The sequence below is a fragment of the Zophobas morio genome, unplaced genomic scaffold, assembly GCF_036711695.1.
Source record: "Zophobas morio isolate AGI-343-1 ecotype UQ-CSIRO unplaced genomic scaffold, CSIRO_AGI_Zmor_V1 ptg000044l, whole genome shotgun sequence".
Taxonomy (NCBI): Eukaryota; Metazoa; Arthropoda; class Insecta; order Coleoptera; family Tenebrionidae; genus Zophobas; species Zophobas morio.
The window spans coordinates 10,642,631-10,662,995 of NW_026972149.1; the positions used below are offsets into that span (position 1 = coordinate 10,642,631).

At 40.6% G+C, this 20,365-nt stretch overlaps 5 protein-coding genes across 11 annotated transcripts; 2 read left to right on the forward strand and 3 right to left on the reverse strand.

The window, feature by feature from the left end:
• Positions 1 to 262: 262 nt before the first annotated feature.
• LOC135141824 (HEAT repeat-containing protein 5B) lies at positions 263 to 9,622 on the forward strand. Of its 7 annotated transcripts, XM_064073305.1 has the most exons (19): positions 961 to 1,049; positions 1,590 to 1,746; positions 2,327 to 2,538; positions 2,589 to 2,736; positions 2,784 to 3,069; positions 3,121 to 3,278; positions 3,328 to 3,721; positions 3,769 to 4,384; positions 4,436 to 4,545; positions 4,593 to 4,756; positions 4,865 to 4,897; positions 5,006 to 5,080; positions 5,132 to 6,049; positions 6,101 to 6,422; positions 6,466 to 8,534; positions 8,581 to 8,794; positions 8,854 to 8,868; positions 8,933 to 9,078; positions 9,129 to 9,622. In XM_064073305.1, the coding sequence occupies exons 1-19, from the start codon at positions 1,033 to 1,035 to the stop codon at positions 9,300 to 9,302; spliced, it is 6,228 nt and encodes a 2,075-aa protein (XP_063929375.1). In that variant the 5' UTR covers positions 961 to 1,032; the 3' UTR covers positions 9,303 to 9,622. The 7 variants fall into 7 exon arrangements, with proteins under 7 accessions (XP_063929374.1, XP_063929370.1, XP_063929373.1 ...); XM_064073306.1 differs by lacking the exon at positions 4,865 to 4,897; XM_064073304.1 differs by lacking the exon at positions 961 to 1,049 and adding an exon at positions 263 to 396 and having other exon boundaries at positions 2,784 to 3,278; positions 5,006 to 6,049.
• On the reverse strand, positions 9,617 to 10,905 carry LOC135141825 (Bardet-Biedl syndrome 5 protein homolog). Its single transcript, XM_064073308.1, has 6 exons — positions 10,845 to 10,905; positions 10,650 to 10,798; positions 10,554 to 10,603; positions 10,375 to 10,502; positions 10,090 to 10,327; positions 9,617 to 10,043 (listed from the first exon to the last, which is right to left on the reverse strand). The coding sequence occupies exons 1-6, from the start codon at positions 10,892 to 10,894 to the stop codon at positions 9,636 to 9,638; spliced, it is 1,023 nt and encodes a 340-aa protein (XP_063929378.1). The 5' UTR covers positions 10,895 to 10,905; the 3' UTR covers positions 9,617 to 9,635.
• Positions 10,906 to 10,936: 31 nt separating this feature from the next.
• On the reverse strand, positions 10,937 to 14,959 carry LOC135141443 (uncharacterized). The gene is made up of 5 exons (XM_064072539.1): positions 14,738 to 14,959; positions 13,925 to 14,122; positions 13,624 to 13,878; positions 11,270 to 11,464; positions 10,937 to 11,218 (listed from the first exon to the last, which is right to left on the reverse strand). The coding sequence occupies exons 1-5, from the start codon at positions 14,852 to 14,854 to the stop codon at positions 10,985 to 10,987; spliced, it is 999 nt and encodes a 332-aa protein (XP_063928609.1). The 5' UTR covers positions 14,855 to 14,959; the 3' UTR covers positions 10,937 to 10,984.
• Positions 14,960 to 17,045: 2,086 nt separating this feature from the next.
• Positions 17,046 to 18,324, forward strand: LOC135141584 (uncharacterized). The gene is made up of 4 exons (XM_064072820.1): positions 17,046 to 17,547; positions 17,605 to 17,783; positions 17,901 to 18,011; positions 18,059 to 18,324. The coding sequence occupies exons 1-4, from the start codon at positions 17,431 to 17,433 to the stop codon at positions 18,204 to 18,206; spliced, it is 555 nt and encodes a 184-aa protein (XP_063928890.1). The 5' UTR covers positions 17,046 to 17,430; the 3' UTR covers positions 18,207 to 18,324.
• On the reverse strand, positions 18,219 to 19,522 carry LOC135141583 (UMP-CMP kinase). The gene is made up of 4 exons (XM_064072819.1): positions 19,415 to 19,522; positions 19,141 to 19,264; positions 18,804 to 19,088; positions 18,219 to 18,755 (listed from the first exon to the last, which is right to left on the reverse strand). Exons 2-4 carry the CDS (start codon positions 19,258 to 19,260, stop codon positions 18,522 to 18,524), a joined length of 639 nt encoding a protein of 212 aa, XP_063928889.1. The 5' UTR covers positions 19,261 to 19,264; positions 19,415 to 19,522; the 3' UTR covers positions 18,219 to 18,521.
• Between the last annotated feature and the right edge of the window lie 843 nt (positions 19,523 to 20,365).

A 20,365-nucleotide genomic window follows, 5' to 3' on the forward strand; every position in this document is an offset into this window, starting at 1 on the left:
TTCAAATGTTTTTGTTAAATTTTCAATAAATGTAATAGAAATGGGTAATTGTTTTGTTAATATGGAATACATTTAATTCATTTATTGTAACTTTTGTTGAATAGTGAATAAAAATTTGCAACCATGTGGCTACATTTTTATCTGTGAAGTTTGTATTTGATTGTTGTAATTAAAGAATGATGAAGTAAAAGCCAAAGTTCGAATTTCTGCTCTAGGGGAATGGTGGTTACGGTTGGCAGCGACAGCACTGATCGACTTCCATGTTAGTTCATCTGTCATCGGTTTGTGTGTCACTCGAAGTTTTGTGTATTTTCTTGTTTTCAGTGCTTTTTTCCATCAAAAATCCACAAAATAGTTATGACAACATCAAAATCACCCTAAAGAAACCCTACAATTGTAAGTTTTTCGATCCCAAGTGGCCATTTTTGCGTTTCGTCGAAAACGGGGGTTGTTACCCCACTTTTAATTTGTTGTTTACGTTTCCACAGTTAACACGTATGTAGGCGTTAAAAAAATGAATTGATTTTAATCGGGGGGTGTGTCAATGAAAGTGGCTGACGTTGTTGTAAGTGTGATTTTTTGTGGTCTTACGCACGTTTCGCGAAATCTGTGACAGCTTGCTAATTGGTGTATGGGATAAACATTGAATTTAGTGAGTCACAATTTAGTTAATTTAAAACACACTGATTAAGTCTGACGCAAATTTAATTATTAAATTGGTCATGTACGGGCACAAATTGGCAAGCTGGTGGACGAACACGCCTACAGTGCCCCATTTTTTGCGTTCGCCCCTGCAAAATAATTAATTCAATTAAGCAATTAATCGCAATTTGCTAATTTTCTCCACTCGATGGCGAGTTGCAAAGCCCTTATTAAGATCTAAGCAAAGGGCATGCGCTATCTTGTCTCATTCCAGACGATGCAGTCGGTTTTTCCGCAACACATCTTATCATTTCCTTTAGTTGACAAATTCAAATCGCGCAAGTAATGTTGGTAGTATGTGATAATTAATTGGGACGAATTTGAAAAAGAATGGAACCACGAACTAGGTATGAAGTTATTTTCCTGTCGCGTGTCATTGTTGTTTAAATTGTGCTCTTGTTATCTCTAATTTGGCACAATCTTGCTTTAATCCGCCTACGAAAAAATGCATGCAGCTCGAATCTTATTTTATGAATGTTGTTTTCGCCTCGTTGATTAATCGCGATTGTTTGCTCTGTTCTCGATATTTGGAGGGACTAAAAGCCGAGTAAATTAGTTTTGCAAACCGTACACCTGTGTCCAATTATGCGACGTTTCTCGCAACAATATATACAATTGAAATTTAGGGCTGGTGCGAGCGAGCGTGCAACCCCAATGTAATGAATAAATTGTGGCCTCGTGGTAACGCGTGATGTATTTTATTAGGAGAAGAGAAAGAGAATTTCCGAAAATATATTTTTGAAGGGACGCCGGGGTTGTATTTTAGCCGAATTCGTGTCGATGCGGTCCCGAGGGAAATAGCACTTTTATCTAATGTATAGCCCGGGCGATGATACAACTTTAATGAACTTACGACTTTGTCAAAGTGAATTTTTCTGCTTTTACAGGAGACTGAAGAATTTTAATATATTTTCGATAATGGAGTTATCGCATAGTTTAACTTTAAACGAAGAAGCTCTAGCCCAGATACCTCCCGCTAAGAGACCCGTTTTTATATTCGAATGGCTTCGATTTTTAGACAAAGTTTTAGTGGCGGCACAAAAGGTAAGTCGACTCTAAATCGACAGGGATAAAGTGGACCTTTCGGGCGACCTAAATCCGACGAAATATCAACACTGCCGGCCAAAAAGCCCGCCGAACAATCGATAGTTTTGCAATTATTACAAAAGGAATGCTTTCAGATGGAAAATCGTGCAAAACGCAACATTCAAATGCGCATTGTTGAATTTTCACACCTCAAAAATTTCTTTTCCTTCTTGTCTTCGAACGAAAGTATTAATCAATTACATTAATATTTATTTATTCGTAAAACATTCTCAGATTTCACGACAGTCAGTCCAGTTGTTTCGGAGATTGTCGAACAAAATTGGAATGGGAGACCTACTTTTCCTAGAGTACAAGCTTTCGCTCGGAAAAGTCGGATTTTTTTTTAAATACAAATCTCTTGCTCCGATTTCTTGTGGCTCTTTAATCCGCTCGTCAAAGAAATCCTTTGCGCCTCCGTGAGCTTAAATTTTTTGATTGGCAGTGTAATCTAGTTTGTTTACAACATCCTCCGTTGGTCCATTTTATTCCTCAATTGTATTCGTCGCAAGCTCAGCCTCTTCATCCGGTCGCCTTTCAGAACGACATCAAAGGCTGTCAGAAGAAATTAGTGGAACAACTAATGAACCACATTCAAGAATCTCCGGGGCCTCCAACTCGCAAATTAATAGCTCGTTCTCTCGCCACCCTTTTTTCAGTTGGTGACACATTTTTGCTTTTCGACACGGTGAATAAATGCAACGATATCTTGAAGAACAAAGACGACTCTCCGAGCTTCCTTCCGACGAGATTGTAATAGCTGGGTTTTGGTAGGGGGATGATAATGTAAAGGTGATTTACAGGGCGGCGATTTGTTGCGTAGGAACCATGTATGAGAAATTGGGACGCATGATGGGTCGTTCGTACGAGGAAACCGTGCAAATTCTGACGCGGTCACTCCGAAGTGCTGAGTCTCAAATTCGAATAGAAATCATGTTGACGCTGGAGAAGGTGAGGTTTGTTGGGTCGGCGGAGAGGTGATTGATGGGGTTTTTTAGGTGTGCGCTGGTATGGGTAGCGCGATATCGAATGTTCACAAAGACATTTATAAAGCGGCGAGACACTGCTTGATTGATAGGGTGATGGCGGTGAGATGTGCTGCGACTAGGTGTCTTTTGGAAATGTTAAACCATGCACCCTTTCTCTACACTAGCGAATTGGAGAGTTTAGCGACTTTGTGTTTTCGGGCTTTCGATGGTTCCAACTACGAGGTGAGATGTGCAGTCGCTAAACTCCTCGGTGCTTTAATCGCCATGACGCAAAACCAGAAACCCGAAAAGACATGTAAGAATATCATCGTACCCTCGCTCGCTTGCGATAACAATCGGATTTCAGCGCAACTCAAGGGTTTGAAACTAGTTTCCCTAGACGAAGCTTTAGGTATTCTAATGTCAGGGTTCTTGCGCGGAGGTGTGGGTTTCCTCAAAGGAACCGGCGAGATTATCAAGGGTAGTTCCAGTGTCAACCGGGAGGTCCGAGTCGGAGTAACTCACGTAAATCGAATCAAATTCTCATCAACGCGATCTCACCTGATGCTTTCAGGCGTATGTTATTTTCGTGCAAATTCTGGGAAGCGTTTGGCTCGAAAGGAACATCAAAGCTTTCCTTTCACACATCTTGTACTTAGTGGCCAATCCGAAAGCGGCTTCTTCGCATGTCGATGCCGTTTACTCAAGGAAGTGTATAAATTTTATATTGAGGAGCGTCTTGGGGAAAATGCTGGGAGAGAAAGCACAAACGTCCGCTTGCAAAGAAATCGCTCAGATCATTGTTAAAGAAATGAACTCGATCGATTTTAATCCCGAGAACGCTAAAGATTTCAACCAAGAAACGCTTTTCAGTCAGCATCTCCTAGTCTGTGCCTTGCAGGAAATTGGTTGTTTAGTTTTAAGTTTAGGAACTACGGCGCACGATCTTATCACGGATCAAACCCTAAGTGAGTACTTGGAGGACGAAGAGCCCCTAGCTAACCCACTGTTGTAGATTTAATTGATGCCACCGTCAGTGTTTTGATCCATCCTTGTCAAGCCGCCCGACTTGCGGCCGCTTGGTGTTTACGTTGCATCTGCGTGGCTGTCCCCAGTCAAATAACACCGTTGATAGACCGTTGCGTTACCGGAATCGAAGAATATAGAACGTCTCCGGAAGCTATAGCCGGATATAGTGGCGCTTTAGCCGCAGTTCTTGGAGGGGTGAACCTTTCGCCGCTTGGTGTCCCTCACACTAAAGGCAAAATCATTTTCAATACCGCGGAAGAGTTATTACGAAGCGCGAGCCAAAATAGTCGCTTGTCCCTCAACAGGACCCAAGCTGGATGGCTTTTGATTGGTGCTATAATGACGTTGGGGGTACCCGTCGTACGAGGATTGTTACCACGGATGCTACTCCTATGGCGAAACTCATTCCCCAGATCTACGAAAGAACTGGACTCGGAAAAGGCTCGGGGAGACGCTTTTACGTGGCAAGTTACCCTAGAGGGACGAGCAGGGGCGCTCTCGGCCATGCATAGCTTCCTGCAACATTGTCATGAATTGGTTACTGATGACATTAATAGAAGGTTACTAGCTCCTATAGAATCTGCCTTAGCCATGTTAACGAAGTATGTCCTAATTAGTTATTAATTAGTGTCCCGTTAACCCTCTGGTTCTAGCATATCAACTATATTAAAGAGCTACGGCCAACAACTGAAGGCTCCGGCTGCCATGGTACGCTTACGTTTATACGAGACTCTTCTGTTGCTTCCACCACAATCTTTCGAAAGTGGGTTTGTATAAATGTGTATGGATGCGTGTAACCGGCGGTTTTAGATTCCTATACTCATCTCCTGAGGATGTTAGTGGCCGAATTCACTCTTACCGAGAACCAAGCGAACACAACCACGTCCCAAATGCGAACTGTGTGCCATGCCGACGATTCCGTGATTCTGGGAACGTGGCTACAAGAAACCGACCATCGAACTATCGAAGATCAGGTAAGTGCCGGCACCGCACGACACGTTTGTATATAATGCTTAATGTACTTTTCTAACTAACGTGCACTCTATCGTTGTGGAGGTAATGTAACAAACACTTTTCCTTAGATGGAGCCTAATCGAAGGGCTGACGGTGAACATGTGAGTAACTCGTGTTGGTCTTAGTCATTTTGTTTACCCGTTTGCTTGACTCCACTTTCGTTGCTTCTTCGCTCGCCACTTTTCCACAACCTAAAGATCTTGTTTCAGTTGCAGCCGAACAGCGCTGCCGGATCGGGGGCCCTGGAACACGACCCGTGTTGCCTCTACCGCCAAATCTCGATGGTATTCTTAGAACCCTTACGTCATTCACAAACGAAAGGTATTGTGTTACAGGGCGAGACAATCCCAGGACCTTTACCGCTAGGGGTCGCCGTCATCGACATGTCCGTGCTTCTCTTCGGGCAAATCTTCCCCAGGGTCGCGAATAAACACCGCGTTCAAATGATAGACCACTTCGCCGAGTGTATCAAACACGCCAAAAGCTCCCGCCAAGAGGCTGTTCAGATGAATGTTTTCACCGCATTGTTGAGCGGCTTGAAAGGTTTGACGGAGGCGAAAATGAGCATCGGACAAGAAGATGTCAAAAAAGCAGTGGCTAATCTTATAATCGGGGCTTTGACTTCGCCGAACCCGATTCTGCGGTGCGCGGCTGGTGAAGCTGTGGGTCGCATGGCGCAAGTGGTGTCCGACCCGAAATTCACAGCTGAGCTTGCGCAGACGAGCTTCGACCGACTTAAGTCAGCCCGGGATGTAGCTAGTCGGACTGGACACTCTCTGGCTCTTGGGTGCCTGCACCGGTACGTCGGCGGAATGGGTTCCAGTCAACACTTGAACACCAGCGTTTCTATCCTTCTGGCACTAGCGCAAGATCAAACGTCTCCGGTGGTACAAGTGTGGTCCTTGCACGCTCTAGCCCTAATAGCGGATTCCGGAGGTCCGATGTTTCGGGGTTACGTGGAACCGAGTCTTTCTCTAGCGCTGAAACTACTACTAAACGTACCGCAGTCATACATAGACGTGCACCAATGCATCGGAAAGGTTCTATCAGCGTTGATTACTACAATCGGACCGGAGCTACAAGGAAACACGTCTAGTATATGCATGGCCCGATCTTCGTTCTTATGCGCTTGTGCGATAATGCAAGACCACCAAGATCCTTTAGTGCAAGCGGAAGCCACTGGTTGTCTGCAACAACTACACTTGTTTGCTCCCCGCCATGTTAATTTGTCGTCGCTAGTGCCAACGTTATGCGTACGTGAAGTGTTTTCCTAAAACCCAAAAGATCTATGATTTGAGTTTCAGCGGACGCTATCCAGTAACCATCTACTACTAAGAAAGGCGGCTATCTCGTGTCTGCGTCAGTTAGCACAACGAGAAGCCAAAGAAGTATGTGAACACGCAATGACTTTTGCTAGTGAAAGTCGCGACAATAACACAGTCGAGGGGTTACTCATCACGGAAACCGGTCTTCCAGGGGTATTTTTCAGTATGCTTGACACAGAAACGGACGCCGCTTTGATTAAGGATATCCACGACACGTTGATTAGTATGCTGCAGATGCTAGCCGCCGATAATTTATCCCAGTGGTTGGGTTTATGCAAGGACGTTCTTACTATAGCTACAGGTGAGTAAACACGATTAGCCGACATTCTAATAACTCGATACAGATAGTACAAACATGGAGGATGGTCAGAGCGTGTCCACGAACGACGCAGACGAAAACGACGAACCCGAAGCGGACGACGACCAAGCCGAATTCCACGCGGAAGAAGACTCATCTACTCATCCCGCGGTTCAACCAAGATGGCCGACGCGCGTGTTTGCCGCTGAGTGCGTCCGCAAGATAATCACAGCGTGTGAAAGCAGCGGCAACAAAATCACCCACTTCGACTTAATACAAGCTAAAGAGATGCAATTAAACAAGGGGAAGACCGACTTTCTAGTTTTGCATTTGTCGGAGTTGATCCGGATGGCGTTTATTGCTGCTACTAGCGACTCGGATCCGCTGCGATTGGAAGGATTAAAGACCCTCCAAGACATAATCGAGAAGTTCTCCAAAGTACCTGAGCCGGAATTTCCCGGTCATTTGCTACTAGAGCAATTTCAAGCGCAAGTTGGGGCTGCTTTAAGACCGGCTTTCGCTCCGGATACCTCTTCGCATGTTACCGCAGCCGCATGTGAGGTGTGCTCGACTTGGATTGGCTCGAATGTGGCGCGAGATTTAAACGATTTGCGTCGGGTGCATCAGTTGTTGGTGTCGTCGTTGACTAAGTTGCAGAATAAGACGAATACGACGCAGTTGTATAACGAGAGTTTGGCGACGTTGGAGAAGTTGGCGATTTTGAAGGCTTGGGCGGAGGTGTATATTGTGGCTATGAAGGGTAATGAGAGTAATACGGCGCTTGAATTAGTGACGACTGTCAACGATAACGATGATGAATTCGGAGATTTTGAGTATAAGGGTGAGAACTTATTAACGCTGGTTCAACCAGAACTAGTTAGTTTGTCTCGGCATTGGTTGGCGGCTTTAAAAGATCACGCTTTATTGTCGCTGCCGGCGGAATTCGCTAGTCAATTACCGCACGATGGAGGGGCTTTTTATACAAATGATACTATGGAGTCTTCAAGGCCGCATTATATGGCTTCGTGGCCACCGATTTTACACGCAGCTGCGTTGTGGCTTAATTCGGGAGGTTTTGATAAACTTTGCAGCGAAAGAGACAACAACGATAATGCCAATAATAATGCTGTTGATAGTTGTGGCGATAAGTTCCATCTCTTGTTCGGGATTTGCATGGAGGCCCTGTGTAGTCCCCGATCGATAGAACCCTTAGAAAGCATAATCACTTGTTTGAAAGCTTTATATACTTTGTTGGATTCTACGTACGCTAGAGAGCTGATCTTAGTTGATAACTCTCTAGGGATTGAGCTTTGTAACGTCTTACACCGCCTTATTTTGACGAGAGATAACCATACATGTCAGTTGTTATGTATGGAAGTTCTCAAACAAGTAATTAAAGCGGCACAAGAGAAGCTAGAAAAGGAGAAAAAGAACAAACTTAACGAAATTTCGAGCAACAACCAACAGGAAAGCTCGACTGCAGATATCGATTTGTTGGGTGAAGGAGGTGAATGCGGCGACATTTTACCCGGCAAATCTTTAGTTTTCTCGGTGCTAGAAGTATGTTTGTGCCTCCTCGTCCGCCAATTACCGTCTCTTAGCCCATCACCAAACTCCACAATAGTCAATTCTTTGCGTATCATGCAAACACCAGACGAATCAGGTCGTTTAATCGCCGCTTCGTTATCCTGTATGGAAAACTTACACAAACTGTGCTCCCCACAAGGTGCCATTTCTATTCTACCCACAGTCCTATATCTAACAACCGGAGTAATCAAAGAAATGGCCACTAAAAACATTAACGACGTCACAATCCTCGCCAACAATGCATCCGTTCAAGCTGCACTACACTGCTTGAAAATCCTAGCAACCGACCGATATTGCAACGACCCAAGAAGCTGTGATACTTGGCAAAAGCTCCTACAAAGCGCTCTTGCTAAAATCATCGATTTAGCGAAAACCGGAAGCGACGAAACCAAATTAGACGAAGTCACAATGATGTTGGCTATCGCCGTCTTTGTCTTGCACGCACCTTCAAGAGTAGTCACTGCACCGAACTTGCAATACCCGTGTATAAATCACTTCAGGCAGTGTTTGCAAAACTCCAATTCCACGGTAAGTCTTTACGTGTGAGGTTGAAAAAGCTCATGGATGTTTTTAGGTGAGGTTGAAATGTGTGCAAACTTTGAAGTCCTTATTTTCGCATCCGGACCGAGCCGTCGCTACACCTTACATTCACACGCTGGCACCACGACTCGTAGAATTTTTGTACTCGGACGCCGCGAGGAATATTTTTTCGGATGGAGAGCTTTTAGTTACCTTAGAAACTATAGTTGCCGTGGAATCGCTGATTGAGTTAGCGGAACCACAAAATCGTAAGTAGTACAAACGGGGTTGCTCTGAGTAATGTTTTTCTTATTTGTGGCTTGCTTAGGAGATATAATGCAAGGCAAGTGGTTAATCTACACGTGTTTATGTTAGGATGGCGCGAGATTAATTTTTTGTGTTTGCAGGAATTCAAATGCTCACACTGTTGGTTCCAATATTGATTAGTTATTTACTGGAAGGTCAAGCACTGAGGTCAGCGAATAAATACTCATTAAATCTCCACGAAATCAGTTTACAAAGGCTAATGAAAATTGGACCAAAGTATCCCCAGGTAAACACGCATCGCTAACTTTCTTTACCTTAATAACGGTTGTTGTGCAGGAATTCAAGAAATTGATGAGCCAAACTAGTGATCTTCGAACGAAATTAGAAAGTGCTATTAGATCCAAACAACAAAATCACATAAAAATCAAGAATGGAGTGAACGTGAATAAACCAATAGCGAATCATCATCCTTCGATTAAGTTGAAGACCGACTTTAGTAACTTTTCTTAAATTGCTTTCAATATTTTACTTAAAATATGTGATTCCGAAAGTTGCAATTTGTTTTTTACTTCCATATTGAGCTTTTAATATATTAATTTTTTATTTATTTTGATATTTATTGATTGATATGTAACTAAATGTTTAGATTATTGTAGACATCCTAAGTGTTCTATTTATCATAGATGTCGCAATTGAACGACTGAAATGTTTAGATGCAGAGACCAACTTATTTATAAAATTCCTATACGATTCAATTGATTTCTACAAGTACACTGTAGAATAGGTGAATGTACTGAAATGGTAAAATAGAACAAAGGCAAAAGTATTTATTCAAGTGTTTAATTACGAAGGTATAACTTCCCACAACTTCTGCAAAGTAAAACCGTCCTTCACACTCTCAATCGCTAGACCCAAATCGGGTGAATAAACCGGCGGTCTGTCTTTAGCATGACCCTCGTCAGCCAAATAAGCCGCCAATGTATTCGACAACTCCCCTCGAGGCTCTTCAACTTCCACAACATCCTCCACAAGTTTCTTATCCGAGTGCTCGTCAACTTTATTCGAACACCACTTATACTCCACGCCGAAAATTGGATTGCCTTTGTAGATGGAATGTAAGGACGTCAACTCTTTGAATAAGTTGCGCAGCTTCTCTTCAGGATCAACGCGGAAACCCAATATATAAGACCCACTAATTTCCGAGCTCGTAACCACTAAAGCCGTCCCAAACTTTGAATCGCGAACTTTAATCTAAAACCGACGTATAGTCTAAACATAGAAGCTTAAAGCGACTTACTGAGTTTATTTGTAAGTAAGGTAACGAAATGTTAAAGGCTTCGTTCATATCGGCGAACCACACAAGTCTGACATTCGTTACTATGAAGGTACCAAGACTACCTTGGTCGCTCGAAAGGTTCCAAACCCCGTGGAGAGTAGAAAAGACTTGTTCTAGAGGTAATATTTTCAACTGCTTGTTGTGAATGACGGCCCCTCGAAGTTTTAGCTCTCGGTAAAGCTTCGAGGACATATAGGCCCTAAAATACAGAGATGGTATGGGCTTCAATAAATCACACTCAAATACTTATGGACTCCCATGACCGAAGTAAAGTGGCGCATACTTCCAGGGACAAGATTAGTGAAAATGAACTCAAAACGTGTTCGATTTGAAGTTGTCAACATGTGTAGGGCTTGCGTTGTCCCTCTCAGTTTCTTTAATTAAAACAACGAGTTAGACAAAGACGGGGGATGTGTAGGACTCACCGAATTGACAACTTTCGTGCTAATAGCCACGACACAGTTAAATCCGATTGCTGCAATACACAGAATAATACGCATTTTTATAAATATCTAACATACATAGATTAACCCGAGGACTTGTCACGGAGTGCCACAATACTCTTATGTTTGTCACAATAAGCCTCCCCCTGTCACCCCCGTTGCCTTTCGTATCTTCGATATTTTCCAACCGGTCCACGATTTTCTCCCCAATCTTGAGCCTCATCTCTCTACAAATCACCGTAAAAATCGACTCTGATAAGTTCTAAAACTCACGTAAAAGGTATATCAAAACGGACTTCTTTATCTTCCCACGTGAGCGACATTTTGACTACACGTCAAATCGATAGGTTACTTAGCAACCAACATTCAAAACAGTACCATTTATTCCAATAACTTAGTTACAATAAATTACATTACTTATATTTTTGAACTGGGACAAACTTAACAAGTTCTTCGGGTTTGGGTTTAGGGGCGTAGGGGTTGAGTAAGGGGTCTGCGTTGAGTCTGTACAGATTTGGGGCTTCGTGGCAGTTTACGTTGTACCACCAGTCACAAGTGAACTTGGCCTGATTGAAAACTGTCCCGTTTGTGCAGAGGAAAGAAGCTCCTTGTTCACCCTCACGGCCGTCGTGGCAGACGTGATAAGCCTGATAAAAGAAAATTTAGCATCTGGGGGTGCTACTAAAAGTGGTACAAACCTGGCAGGCGGTCTCAACGTTGGCGTAGATACCAGGAAGGGCCGGAACGTGCTTGCACGAGAAGCCAGTGGGTGGGACCGAGTGGAACAAGGGGTAGTCCACTCCAGGGACTCCCGGGACTTTACTTAAGTCTTGCTGCTGCTCTTTCTCAGCCTGACGGAGCTTCACAGGGGCATACCCTACATACCCTTGAGGCTAAAATCCCCAAAATTGGTACCTCGTTAGGGTTTACTAACAGTACTTACGATTGTGAGAGAGTTGACTAAGAGAAACGCGGACACTAAGAGAACTACTTTAAACATGTTGAGCAAACACTCTCACAAGAACAGGCAAATCTCGAATGACCACAAGTTGGCAGTTGCCTGAATAGGTCACATATCACTTTCCCTACTCGGTACCCATTGGACCAATTTTAATTACTTACTCGTTTCGTGATAGTAATGGTAGTAGAAATTCTTGTTTCACAGGTATATATTTTTTTTATTCGTTGTATTAAAAAAAAGGTATTGTCATTCAAGTTTATTGTATTACTCAATAAAAGCTACCCGTAACTGCGAATTTGATATAATGCCCTCAAGCATATTTCATAATGCCTTTCGATTTCGTTCGTTCCAGTTTCAGGTCAAATCGACTTGCTGGTCGTAGAAAAGACTGCGTGTGGAGCAAGTATAAGAAAATTTATTTTACGTATAAATTAATAATACAGGGTAATTATAACATGCGAATAACAACTAAATGACTTCGTAAACGTCGCCACGTGCCTCCTCGTGCGGCCTGTCAAATGCCCATTCAGTCAGTCTCGTGTATCTTGCGCAAATAAGGGGCAAATTCGGACAAAATCTGAAAAAAGTCAGTATAGTTCTAATCTTTTAATTCACATCTGCGCAATTCAGTTACATTCTTGTTTAAAACTATGCGCAAAGAAAGCATCATCCCTTTCTTTTAATTAGCGTAATCCAATCAACACACTTTTCTGCACGCGACCTTGAAATTTAGACCACCGGAACGAGTACTTCCCTAAATGCCATAAGCAGGTTTTCAGTGGGTCAAAAACACTGGCAGTTCAAGCTATGCAGCGAAAGTGTATTTCCATTTTTCCGATAGATACGTGTTTTTTAAGGCTTGTGAATGTTTTTAGGCTAAGTCTGTCGTTTAATTAAATGGCTATTTGTTTGTTGCATGCGATGTTGTTTTTTTGCTGTCAAGGTATAAACGACTGCAGGATTTAAATTAATGTGATCTAAGAACTACAATTTAAATGCTTGGCCTTTCAAGGAAAACATTAATTTCCTGGACGGAAAAACAAAACAACATTCACTTAAACAAATTACGACTAGTTGTTCTAAAAATTGCTGTTTCCCCATAGCTTAACTAAGTTGGTAAACGCGGCCACCGCAACCACCAAATTTTTTCAATTACGCGCTGCGATTAGGTGTGGTTAGATTATTTTAATTTCATCAAAGTGAATTACTGGTTACCTATCTTACAATACGCTGTTTATGTCTTATTTTATGATTTACATATTTAACAAAAAGATTATTTTATAGCAAAAAGACATTTTTGCTTTTAATTTTTAACAAAAAGAGACCAAGAAATAAGTGTACAGTAATTTGTAGTCACGTAGAGAATGTAAAAATTGGTTTTTTTTTTTAAATCAAATAACGAATTACTGGTTGCCTATCTTACAGTATGTAATTTATATCGTGTATTTTGTGATTTTTAATTAACAAATATAGCATTTTGTGATACAAAGGCATATTTACTTTGATTTTTAAGAATGAGAGATCAAGAAACAAGTGTACATTAGTCTGTACAACCACATATCTATGTAAAAATTAATCTGATTAAATTATTAAACAGTTAAATTCTTATTTTCTTATTTGGTACAACCAAGTTATAGTTTTACTAGGCTTAAATGACAAATAAAACTTATCTGTCTCTTATAATTGCTACTAATTTTTAAATCAAGTATAGATTGGTTTGTCAGTGTGGCGGGAAATTTAAATCCTGGAAATTTAATTTGTGATTACAGCACATGCGCACGGTTTAAAATTCCCACCAAAAATCGGTCTAGACTACATCGGCAGACAGAGTTCTACCAGTCTTGCAAAATATGCAGTTTACTAAATCATACTTCCTCAGCCAAAGACGCCACCAAATTTTCGCAACAGCCAATAAATATTACAGTTCCAACATTGCCTAATTAACACAAAACGACCCTGGCTTTTAATTGCGGTAATTTTGTGCACCACAAGCATGCAATTTATAGGAAGCCCCTTCGAAGAGAACAGATAACAATCACATAAAAGCGTATTAACGACGTTACAAAACTCCACCTCTCCCACGATTTTTACCTTCATTGGTAATTCATCATTACCCGAGATCTCATTCCACTTCCCATCAAATTTGTTATTCCCTTTCTCGTACTTAAAGTGCCTGAGGATCTTGAGAGAATAATGCGGAAACGTAGGAAAAGGTGTATAGTGTTTGACAGGCGGCAAAAGAACAAAGTTCACGGGTTCTCTTATGAGGTAGGTCGTGTCTACGGTTTGAGAACCACGGTACTGCCCAGGAGGTGCGACGTATCTACCATCTGGGTATAAATGCACCTATAAGTGAAAATATCATCACAGAAATCACCCTGGATGGTTCTACCTTCACAGTTTTCGGGAAAGGTTGTTTGGGGGTGTGATGTGGCTCCGGGTGTCTCTGGTCAAGGTGGTACCCGTCGGGACTGTATAACCCATTCTGGCTGAACTTGTTCAGAATGAGGCGGTTGGGTTCGAAGGCCCCATCTGGTATTCTGCCCCCTCGTTGAGGGAGTAGGTGCTCTCGAAACAACTGACGCTTTTGCTAAAATTAAAAATTCGAGTAGTGCATCAATTACACAACCCGGTCATAATTCATAAGACAGTCCTTTCTAATCTGTTTTGAGTAAGAGTGAACGTTTAACTACTGGAATAAATAATGGGTAGTAATGGGAATGCAGCACTTTTTATTGGCCGACGTCTCGTTAATGCAAATCGTTACTTTTATGCAACTTTTTAATTCGTTCTATTGTTTCAATTAAGCATCCTTAATCGAGGTACGCTGTTGGAAATAAAAAGTTCTAAATAAATTTCGTTTATGTGGTGTATGGGTACAAATTGGCCACTGAACAACCAAAGTATGCTAGAACAAAGGAGAGGATATCGATTTTAGTAAAATATAGAAGCGTAAAATTTCGCTAAATTGTGTCTGCCGCAGATAATAGCGGACAAGTTCAGGAACCATGAATTACAACTGCTACTATTAACAATGACATTAAGAAAGTGTATCTTCGCGTCAAAACTTTTGAATTTTTGCACCACGAGTGTCACCATAATTAGTCAGTTTTGGAAAAAATGACACCAACGTATTTTTGCGTTTTGTTGAATTTCACAATTGGCACCTTTTACTGATTAGTGTTATTAGTTAAAGTAATCTTACTTTTCCCGATGTCGTTAATCCCGTGGCGACTGTGGAAGCCAAAAGGGCACTCACAAAAAAAACAACAAACATGATGTAACGAATTTTGGACCAATCTGTTGTTGACGAAATGGCCATAATTCAGTTTGTGTTTAGCACATTTGAATAAAACTCTCACTGGCACTTATTCTTGGGGAAAATCTAGAGATGTACTAGACTATTGTGAGTTGAGATGATGGAATTAGTTCCACCTCCCCTCTTTTTCAAGATTTACCTTACAATGTGGTGACCTAGGTGCATCAGTGCACTCAGTACATCAATATCTTTCACTCTACATGTTGTAACGCTGGATTGACTTTTTCAAACTTTCATTTAGCGATAGCTTTGGACCGGGTCCTCCGAAATCATACAAGATTGTTGAATGTGCTTTGTAACGCCCGACACAAAAAAAAATGAACTCTTCATGACCCCACACGTAGGCGTTTGCATTGATGCCGTTTATTAAAATGTTACTCATGACGTATTTGGCATAGATAATTTAACATATATTAGAATGACATTCACTCAAACATTGTTACTCGGTCCTATACTTTCTCGTTTCATACGAATCCTAAAAAATATATTTGTTTTACTTGAACTATTCGTGTGTGTCAAGACGCCTCCCTTACCTTGAAATCTCTGGCAGGTGTAAAGGTCAGGAATGTTCGGCGTGTGTAGATTATAAATTATTGCTAACTATTTTTGCGTTTTTCTAAAAGGCCGTTGTCTAATCTGGACGGTAGAGAGGTCAATGTTAATTTTAATCACGTTACAAAAATTTATGTTATAAATACAAAGTTGCTATCGCTTGACCTTTGCCAAAAGCTTTTGTTAACTATAGTTACATTTGTGCAAATACACACCCATGCATACCTTTATCTTAGTAATAAATTATATAATAGGGGTCATCGATTACCTACTTATGGCGATCATTGCAATTATTTGTAAATATGCCGACCTAGTTTATGAAAACAGAAACTTGATTTTCTATGTTTCGGGATTCCCAAACCTTAAAAAAGTCATGGGTCACGTTGTAGCAGTGTACTTTTTGGTAACTTAAGTAAAATCGCGGTTGTAATACAAGCTTTATCCATTTATTGTTAACTGCGTAATTCAAAATTTCAGAATTAGTCTTCTATAAGTTTATCTCAAAAAACGTGCTTCGAAAACTGTGAGGAGGTAAAATCTTGGGTATCAGTGTTTAAAATCGCGCAATTTTCACTCCAAATTTGGAAAGTTCAACAAAATTATCAAATTGACTGTTTAATTTGTCTCAAAATTCAACTGTGTTGTGTAAAAGTTTTTTTTTTTTAATTTAGTTTCTGTCGCATCTTGTGTCTTTGTCTAGCGCACGCAATCCTGTTTCACACAGTTTCACAGTTAATGCATCTGACGTCAATTGGAGAGTAAAAGCTCAATAATGATAACAATTAACTACCATCTAACAGGATGCAGTGTAGTCATTTCAATATATTTTCTGATTTAATTACACCAGTCGTTATTTATTACACCAGAACCCATCCAGAAAAAAAAATCTCATCTGTTCCTCTTTCTTTATGTTACTAAGAAATGTCAACTACTTTTCCGTTATGTTTTTATGCAAATCAAGATGCACATTGATGACCTCAGGTATTTAAACTTAATACAAGAGAATTTTCAGTCCGTTGCACAACCACCAAATATTTATTATCAAGTTTGAATTCTCCAAAAAAAAAAAACACTTGCAACATACACACACTGTTAATTTTTTTTATGGTTTACATTAAGCAAATTTGGCGATTTCTTCTCTGGTTGTGCGACGGGTTCATTTGTCAAGCCCTTCACTTTCGGTATTTCGGAAATTCGTCGTATTCTTTGTTTTGCATAATTAGGTGATGTTTCGTGTTAGACTTCGACAGACAATAAATTACTACCAATTTACGCATAAATAAGTAATAAATCTGAATTGACACACATATATTACGCAGATTGTAAAATCGACAGTGAAGAAACCTAATTGGAATAATCCGGACAAGTAAATATTGTGTTAAATTATAAGGTATCATGGACTCATCAGGGTCGTCCGTTGCTTAATTGTAATAACAATAACAATTAAGTAATTTGTTGTGGTTTTCACCTTGCAGGTCATTAGGAGCGTCACTCAAATTATCATTATTATTACTATTATTATTTTCTAGTGTACCGCAGTTTCGCCAATTTGGTCCACAATCGCGGTTATTGTTCGATAAAACTGTAAACAACTTTAGCATCTATGCTACGCGGCTGTGAAAGTACAATTCGCTGGTTCGATCACGATTTCTATTGAAGTTCTATTTTTTTTGTGTGATCATCGATATCCACCGTGAAATAGCAAACCTATGAATCGTTTTAATTTGCGAAATGAGCGATGTAACGTTAACTTGCCAATTACCATCTAGTTAATTAAAACAAATGTGCTAATTTATAGCATTAGATTCCATTTACTAATGCATCTTTCTCAAGACTTCCATTAGAGGTGCGTGGCCACCCAAATTGACGTAAAGTAAAAAAAACGACAATGGATGTGACAAAACACGGTTAAATAAAATAAGAAATTTATGTACAGTTAAGTAAACCGCTCCAATTAGCACCTTAAAGAGTCCGAGCTTCCTTTAATCTGTGATCTTTACACCTAGACATGAATTCGTGAGTTCACCATGGCTATTTGCAAATTAGCTGCCATTTTTTTGATATTTGTGTGCGGAAATGTGGCTGATGACAAGTTCAGGGTGCCAAATTGGAAATTCCACTTCTTACCAGGGACGGGCATGGGGGTAAGAAAACCCACCTTTTAATTTTTTTCAACACGTATAGCATTTATCATTTTTTAGTTGTTTCTGGCGGTGGCTGTACCTCTCGACCTCCCCAACAAAAACGCCTACTTAGCCTATAACTTCGAAGCGAATTACCCTCTACCTGGAAACGAAACCTACTTCGAGTACCCGCCACTAATCCAGAGACGCATCGATCGGAAACTCGTTTACACAGCTTTGGAAACCAAAATGGAATCGTAAGTGTGGTTAAACCAATCAAATTGCAGTAGTAGTGCTTAACCAACCCAAAGCTACTATTCTAAACCAATGATAACTTTTCGCGCGCTTTCTCTGAAACACTCTGTATATCGCAGGAATGGGTATCCGGGGCGCCCTTGTCTCCTGCGTACTATTTGTGAGGCGGCCCGACACACTACTCAATACGCCAATGGAGTCCTGGGGGACCTTATCCACATTCTTTTCACGTAAGCGTGCCTTATGGTTAAAATGTGGTTTGAAAAATGATTTGCAGGCCATCGTCGTCCAACAATACTGACTTGCCGTCAGATTACGAAGAGGCGGAGAAACACGGAAGTAAGAAGAGTGATTGCAGCCGGTACAACAAGAATTGCACCGTTAGCTTCCTGGATCTAATTAGTTGGATTGGAAAATCGGTGTAATAAACGAAGTCGTTTTCATAAAAATTTATTAAGGCAACAGGACTTAAGACATGGTACATTGAGCAATCTACTGCGCATGCGTCGCTGAGTTGCCACGATAAATAAAAATTTAAAATTATTGCCTTGTAAACTTGTGGAAAAAGCTGTTGGTGTCCCAAATTTGATTTAAGTACAGGGTACTAGTCGCTAGGGTCACAATTACAAGCGGTGACACATAGATAAACCCATGACTAGACTAAATGCAAATGATTGAGGAATGTTAACCCATGATATCCTTTCTGTACTGTACAATTAACTAAAATGATAAATGACTGGTTAAAAATCGCCCCCTGCCCCAATATTCTCGAAAAGTATTTTAACTTCTGCAAACACTTCATCCGGGGATTTTGTAGCATCCACACGACGGACTAGCCCTTTTTGGTCGTAGTACTTCACAATTGGTTGTGTTTCAGTAATGAAAGTGTTGAACCTCTTTTCTAAACTTTGCATGTTGTCGTCAGAGCGTCCGCTACCTGCGGCTCCGCGCCCCAGACATCTCTCAACACAGGCCTGGAAACCATACTCGTACTAATTCTCACAGTTTTACTCAAAACAAACCTCCTTAGGGCACTCAAAAAATAAAACAAACAGTTGGTGTACATTATTCGCTACGGTGCTATTCCACCCATCCAAGTTATTCTGGTTTCTGGGGAAGCCATCAATCAAGAATTTATTCTTCTCGGATCGTTGCATCGCGTTTTCTAGCAAGCTACAGGTGATCTCGACGGGCACGATTTTTCCCTCCCGGATGTAGTTCTCAATCAACTCCCCATATTTCGAGTCAGGTTTGGCGCGCTCCTCCCGCAGTAAATCTCCAGCCGACAGGTGAACATACCCGAAGGTCTACAACCACAAGAGTACATTTTAGTTTGCACGATTAGGGGTGGTGACTCACGTCAACGATTTTTTGACACTGCGTTCCCTTACCGGCTCCGGGAGCCCCCAGCACGAAAATCACTTTGGGCTTTGCCATTTTTATGAGAGTTCCACCGATGCGGAAAAACGATCTTACCATAAAACTGAAATGTAAATCAGATTAGATAAATCAATAGTACTTAATAGGTGAGATAAGTTTGCGGTTAGGGTGAGCATAACATAACCTAGAAATCACGGTATATGAAACATGTCAGAAATCATGCAATGGGAAGCTTATTTGATCGAAAAATTACCGTGTGATGCACTGTGCTAAAATTAGCCCAGAATTCAGGTACAGCGATAAGTCACGGTGATAAGGGCAGAAATACCAACTTAAACGATGGGGATTACGGATTTGATGGAAATGGTTGGCAATGCGCTGACCTTTGGAGGACAACTTGGCGCGGCTTTTAAATACGTGGTTTTTTATCTGCAATTGTGACTAAAATTGCTAACAATTTAAACATTACAACTACTGGTTTACGATGAACGAAAATTGCTATCGCTAAACTAAATTATGTACAATATGTGTTTAACTAAAATTGTTATTTAAATAGCTAACCTTTGATTTGTTTTTTTCACTGTGGCTCATTAGTTTATTGTTTATATTTAAAATACACAAAATTTTGAAACGCAATCAAGAGCAATGGTAATCAGGGTAGGTGGAGTTCATCAGTTATTTACATACATTGATTAAATGATCTATTTAATGTTACATGTATATCTGTTAAGTTCATCAGTTGTTTACACGTAGGTATATCTGTAATGGTATAACAACATCCTGGCAAGTGAAAGTGTTGAAATGACAATTTTTTATCAGTAATATTTTAAAACTATTGATACAGAATGTCTTAAAAAATCTGTTATTAATTTATACTAAGCATTAGGCCAAATAATTTTTTAGCTCTGTACACACTTAACAAATAATATCGTTGTTTAGCACGTCATACATTTTTTCAAAAACTGTATATGTTAAGTGAACAATAAAAATTATCATGGATTCTCACAATGCAAATGTGCTTTTTGTACGAATTTAAATAAAAATGTGGCAATAATTGTCAATCTGGCTCGTAAACTGCCAAACAATGGTTTGACGAACTCACTAATAAACATGTTACTTAGTGAGTATCATGTGCCTCTGTCATTTTATTTAATTTTCCACTTAGATACGTAACAGTAACATCTTAATTGAAAGACAGAACGGA